The 6,237-nt window shown below is 40.0% G+C and overlaps 1 protein-coding gene across 1 annotated transcript in view; it reads left to right on the top strand.

Annotated features, from left to right (window-relative positions):
• The window catches only part of LOC102206074 (G-protein coupled receptor 98-like), a gene marked incomplete at its 3' end in the record, with an annotated part of 57,056 nt that overhangs the window by 15,530 nt on the left and 35,289 nt on the right, over window positions 1-6,237 (top strand). Inside the window, exons 5-12 of the mRNA XM_013909877.1 lie at window positions 300-404; window positions 696-809; window positions 1,014-1,244; window positions 1,392-1,729; window positions 2,428-2,698; window positions 3,762-4,088; window positions 4,565-4,741; window positions 4,909-5,132. Of these exons, the coding sequence (XP_013765331.1) occupies window positions 300-404; window positions 696-809; window positions 1,014-1,244; window positions 1,392-1,729; window positions 2,428-2,698; window positions 3,762-4,088; window positions 4,565-4,741; window positions 4,909-5,132 (1,787 nt within the window). The remainder of the gene's footprint in view (window positions 1-299; window positions 405-695; window positions 810-1,013; window positions 1,245-1,391; window positions 1,730-2,427; window positions 2,699-3,761; window positions 4,089-4,564; window positions 4,742-4,908; window positions 5,133-6,237) is intronic.

Raw genomic sequence — 6,237 nt, 5'->3', positions numbered from 1 at the left:
ACATATATATATAATACAGAAAAAAAGAGTATGGATATCTCAAAATTAAATACAATAATTTAAATTAAATGTAAATGTTCTCTTGGTTATCTTGTTACATGTGTAAAGAGGCATTTTGCTCGCTTCCACTGCCAGATTGGGGTTCAGTTCAAATGAAATGTATTACCTGTTTTTGTTTGCTGCTGCAAATGTTACATTTCCATTTATTCTTAATTTGGATGGTTCTAATTGTCAATGAATGAAGTAGAATGTAAGCTGATTAAAGTTCTGTTTTCATGTTTTCTTTCTTTTTATCTCAGACTGAGGAGATCATAGTTGATGAACCCAGAGGAGGGAACCGTTACGTGCCTTTAACTCTAATTAGAGAAAAGGGAACATACGGTACTGTGACTGTAAATTTTGAGGTGAGATCATGTGAATAATATTAGCATACCTAAGGGACTTTTGTGTTTCAAGAACTAACAGTGTCTAACAAATCAGTGTTGCATGTAGCTTGTTAGATGCTTTTATAAATTAATCCCACTGCCTTAAAGACACTTGTGGATTCAAGAGTTTAGATTATTTAGATACAATGAGCAACATCTACGTTTAATAAATGATGCAACTGCTTTGTGTTTCATAGTAAGGATAAATTGAGCTCATGGATTGTCAAAGTAGGAATATCACTGGGGTTATTCTCCTTCCTGTCTTCATAGATCACTGATGGTCCCAACCCTGCCAGTGAGGATCTCAGTCCCGACAGTGGAAACATCACTATTCCTGTAGGCCAGGCTGTAGTGCACTTCACTGTACTTATTCGGGATGACCAGGTATTGAACTGATTGATTACACTGGACCAATTAAGTTTCTTAAAAATCTGTCTCTATAAATTTTTTTACTGCACTGGCAAAAGTTTGAAGTTTTGAAATTCTTTTAACTGTAAAATAAAGTGTACAGCATTTTTCCTCATCTTTTTTGCTCCATACATGTTTAGAGTTTTGAATGGTATGTGTTTTGCTTTCTCTGTGTACCAGGTCCCAGAGGATGATGAAGTGTTTTCAGTAAGACTAACTGGTGTAGCAGGGGGAGCTCTCCTCAAGCCCAATGCCAGCAGTGTTCGGCTGAGAATCCTGCGTAATGACAGCCCTCTGCGGTTCTCCCACACTGTCATGGCAGTACCAGAGTCTGCGGCAGTCATTGCCCTCAATGTGACCAGAGGTCGATTGACTGAGGATGGACCACTCATTGGCTCTGTTGACACTGAGGTTGTGTTCTTTAAACCTAGTTTTTCATGTTTACATAGTCTTTTACTGCAAAAGCACTCATATACACACAATCAACAACTTATATGTAGAGAAAACAAAAAGCATTTGTCTAATTTGTATGAAACATCTGGACTCTACTGTCTTTAGGTTTCTGTAGATTACATGGTGGTGAGTGGTGAAGGCCTGGGCAGTGCCACACCAGCTGTGGATTTCTTCGATCTACAGCCAGTCAGAAGAGTTACATTCCCTCCATTTGTCTATAAAGCTAGCCTGCTGTTCAACATCAGTGATGATAATGTGCCAGAACTTGCAGAGTCCTTCCATCTGGTCCTCCTGGAGGACACGATCAGAGGAGATGCTGTGCTGGTATCGCCTAACTCTGTGCAGGTGACCATCGAGCCCAATGATAAACCTCATGGTGTCCTCTCAATCAGCAGCAGTGCACTGGTTCAGCCAATCAGCATCAATGAAGATCTGACACAGAGGTAGCATTGTTTTCTCTATAAATAGGTACTATAAAATTTGTTGTATAATCTAAATCAGGGATGTCAAACTCATCTTATATCGAGGGCCAAAAACAGCCCACTCTGACCTTAAGTGGGCTGGACCATTGAAGTGTAAAGAAGTTAAACTACGAATTTAATCCCTAAGATAGCTTAATATAAGAAAATAACTGCGGTTTCAGCAGTATGTCTTAGATTTTTCATGATACATATATGAATAGTGCTGTAAGAAAATCTTTTTAAGAAATTCATGTGTAAAATTACAGAAAAGAAATCTGGTAGCTTTTCTGTTAATTCACAGAAAATATCCAGTTTTTCTGGTCCCATTGTAGAAAAACAAAATAAATTTCTATAGTAAATTTTGAAAAAACACCTTTTTGTTATTAAATTGTTTATTAATCACTTAGTTAATCTTGTGTAGCATGAATGGCAATGAAGTAGATCTTTATCAGTAGGAAAAGCTGTAAAATGTTTTAAAATACGTTAAAAAGTCTGAACGTCTATGCCCTCCTCTAGAATTTCCAAATCTACCCAGTGGGGCAGACTGTGCTGATTCTGGTCCCCGGGCCTTATGTTTGACATCCGTGATCTAACTCCTCTTGTGTTACATGCTAGCTAAATCTAAATGCTAATGTAAAAATAAAATCAACCATTTACATCCAAGATTATCACTCCTCCAGATATGATGGCATCGTTATTGTAAGAATCGGAGGCAGCTATGGTGAAGTGTCTGCCAACTGGTCCATCAGCAGAAACTCCAGTGATCGTTCACCAGTGGCAGATGATTTGAGGCCTGAGGTGGGGCAAGTAAGATTTGCTGCCGGTGACAAGACTGCTATTATTCCAATAAACATTGTAGCTGATGATCAACCTGAAGAAGCAGAGGCCTTCGTTTTCAAATTGCTGCCTAGTACAGTAACTGGAAATGCTGAGGTTGATGAACCCATGGAGGTGAGTTTAAAAGATGTATTTTTTAAAATCAATTAATTAATTAAATTTTTTAGGATTATGGACTATTTATATTATTATTTATTAGGATTATGTTGGGGTATGTAAGAAAAAATTAGCTGCACTTGTTAGGGAACGCATGTTGCATGTGTTTTGCATGTGTGTGACCTACTGTAAGGCACAGTGGCAAACTTGGCACATGCTGCAAAAGTCGACCCCTTAGTGTGTAACTTTGCTCTGTGGGTGTTCCCTTAATGTGGCTGAATCAAAACAAAGTCGAAACAGGCGGCACACTCTGAGTGGGGTGTTTCTGTGGGGGGTTTTTTTAAGCACGGATGAAATGGTGACAAGTTTTTATTGCTTCCATCTTTGTCCAAGCCTCTTGGCTACATGTGAAAGCAGTGGGCAGATCCAAGACTTGTTTATGTTCAAGGCATTAGATGGGACTATAGGGCCTGTTTGCCATGTGTGCAGAACAAGTTTGCTCAGAAGAATTTTCTCGATGCATAAGCAAACAACTATAAAAGAAAGTTCATGACTGCTGTCAGTGAAGTTGCAGATCCTGTATCACACTCCAAAAACGGAAATATGCACATCACACTGTGCTTTAAATCAGCGAGCGTGCCAAACAGTGCATCTGACAAGTGTAGGTTCCATGACTGAACCACAGTTTAATGCTCGTGGAAACTACTCTTAACAGTCTTAGCACACTTAATTAAAGAGGATGCCCCTGCTAAAGTTAGCTCAGGGCTCTGTTTTACTGCTCTCAGTCTTGCTTATTTTCTTCACTCTCTCTGTTCCTCACCTCTCTTTTTTATGATTAAGATACAATCTTAGTAACATAAAAACAGGATACTCCACAAAATCCTTCACTGTAATTGATGGTACACCCAGGCTTCATTGCTATTATTTGAGACCTGTTAGCTCGCTCCAACCCTTGTTAGCAGTGAAACTATGAATAGAGGGGCAATTTGTGTTTTCTAAAAGACATCATTCCTTCATCATTCAAAATGTTCCATATGTCTCCTTCTTCTTTGTAATTTTTTTTCTCCCACAATTTCCTCAGATGGTTTTCTACATTCAGGACAGTGACGATGTCTACGGCCTTTTTCGGTTTGACCCAGCCAAAGAGCAGAACATCCAGAGCCAACCTGAGGGCCGTTTCCTGTCTCTGAATTTTCTGCGGAGTGGTGGTACACTGGGTAACGTGTCTATGGCCTTCAGTGCCCTCTACATTCCTGCGGGTCCCATAGACCCAGCACGGGCCCGTGACCACGTCCTGAATGTTAGCGGGACCATTAATGTGGTTTTTGCCCGTCAGCGGATGGTCCACATCATACTGCCGATCAGGAATGATGCCTTTCTGCAGAATGGAGCTCATTTCTTAATACAGGTAATACCACTGGAAACAAGGTAATTTAAGTTGTAATTCAGCTGCGACGTTTCACATTCACATCACCAAATGCATTCCTTCTGTTTCTGTCTGTACCTCTGGCCAAATTGGTACTATTCAAGGTTTAAGTGCCTCATTTGGATGTGTGAATGGTTTTACATTGGCACTCAAATCTGGCATGTTGCTATGGGATTTACCCAGCTGTCCAAACTAACAACATCACCTAACCCTTAAAGCTGGCAAAAAAGTACTAGAAAAGCCTTCTTCACATTCTGTAGATGCTTAATTACTTCACACACTTTCAGCTTCAATACAAACACATATGTGTACAAATATACATAGACTGAGGGGAGCATCAACAGGTCTTTCAATGCAACCTACAAACTGACAATACAGTCGTATTTGAGTGTAATTTGTTGTTTTCTGTCTGATGAATATGTATCTAGCCTTCTATTTTTCTGTTCTATTTTTTGTAGTTGAATACACTGGAGCTGATCGACATAAGTCCCTCAATTCCGTCAAACAGCCCAAGATTTGGAGGATCGCTAAACCTGACCTTGACTGTCACCCCTGACATTGCAAATGGGGAAATTGGCTTTACAAGCAACACCACAGTGGTGGTTTATGAACCAGAGGACAGCAATACCAGCACAGTAAGATATACAAAGACTATCAGTTTTGTGAAGCTTGCCTTTGTTCGCTTTCATAGTTCAGTGCTTCATAAACATTCAGTGAAAAAAGAAACGACAATGTTCGGAGTGTGAATAATTTATACAGACTGTGTCTAAGTGTAAGAGGCTGATTCTGATAATTGTCGTAGGTCAGCCTCCCTCTGCGGCGTGATGGGACGGACGGTCGGGCTGAAGTGTTCTGGAGTCTTAATCCAACTGGAGCCAATCATGGGGATGTTACTGCTAATGACCTGAAACCTTTTGGTGGTTCTGTCATCTTCGTCTCTGGGCAGAGCGATGCCTCCATCAATTTCACTATCCTGGCTGACAACATCCCAGAAGTCAACGAGACCTTACTACTCACTCTCGATAGGTAGGGCCATTAAAGTTAATTGACATTCATCGTTATATTTATTTTAAGTGTTTATTTTAGTCATTATCAAATCAGTCTTGGCATGCAATAACTATAGTACATTCACTTTTTGAGGTTATCTGTAATGGTTTAAAGTCAGCTTATGCACCACTTGAGTCCAATAGGAAAGGAGGGGCTGACTAGGTCCTGATTCTTCCCGTTCTTCCTTAGCTTGTTTTGCGATGCATGTTTATTGGGGGTTAATCTGTTAGTCTACATTTGGATGAGAATGACAGCTTTCTCTCCCTCCCACTCGTCCCCTGCAGGGTGGAGACTGCACGCTTTATAGTGTACTTTGGGTAAGTGGAGAGTGGAGTGAACCTGGGGCTTTTGTGTGGCGTGAATCACGTCTTTGTTTTTCACAGAAGGGCCTACTTCAGGCTTTCTGGAGGTCTTTGGTCAATGTGGGGATGAGGGGGTCTGGGACACGGTGGGGGATTTTGTGATGGTGTGAAAAAACGTAATTCCAAAAGAAAAGGATTGTTGGAAGAAAATTGAGAATCTTCTTTATATGTTCTTGCACTAATTTAACCAGACTTGATTATGTACCATTTAAAGATGCAAGTGTTTGTATGCATGCAGTGCCTTGACTGTGACTGTTTTGAGTGCTTCATCCTGTCGTGTCTTTGTTATTCCCATTATGTTATGCTTGCTTGGGTTCAATTTTCCCTGCACATACACATATACTTACTCCCCTGCTGAGCAATAAAGAGGCAGGCAGGCAGTTGATTGACATTGTTATTAAAAGTGGGCTAAACAGCGGGGCTTCAGCATATAGAGTCAATAATGAATGAGCATCACACAATACAAGGAATGCTTTGAGAAGTTTAAGTTAAGCTACTTAGTCATTGTTATTATTGTTGCACGTTTTACGTAAACACACAACATAGCAAAAGTACAATAAGCAGACATTTCAGAGCTATACTCAGCATGAAACTGACACATACCTGCCCTAAAGCAGCTCCATGTTAATGCAGCTCCACAATTCCTCATTAAAGAGGATGTAATGGCATGTCTTTTTTTCTTGTTCTTTTGTGTTTAGTTATAATAATAATAATAATAGTGT

This window comes from Pundamilia nyererei, unplaced genomic scaffold, assembly GCF_000239375.1.
Source record: "Pundamilia nyererei isolate P.nyererei 1_Seehausen unplaced genomic scaffold, PunNye1.0 scaffold00033, whole genome shotgun sequence".
NCBI classification, from domain to species: domain Eukaryota; kingdom Metazoa; phylum Chordata; class Actinopteri; order Cichliformes; family Cichlidae; genus Pundamilia; species Pundamilia nyererei.
This window is presented reverse-complemented; position numbering and strand designations above follow the sequence as displayed.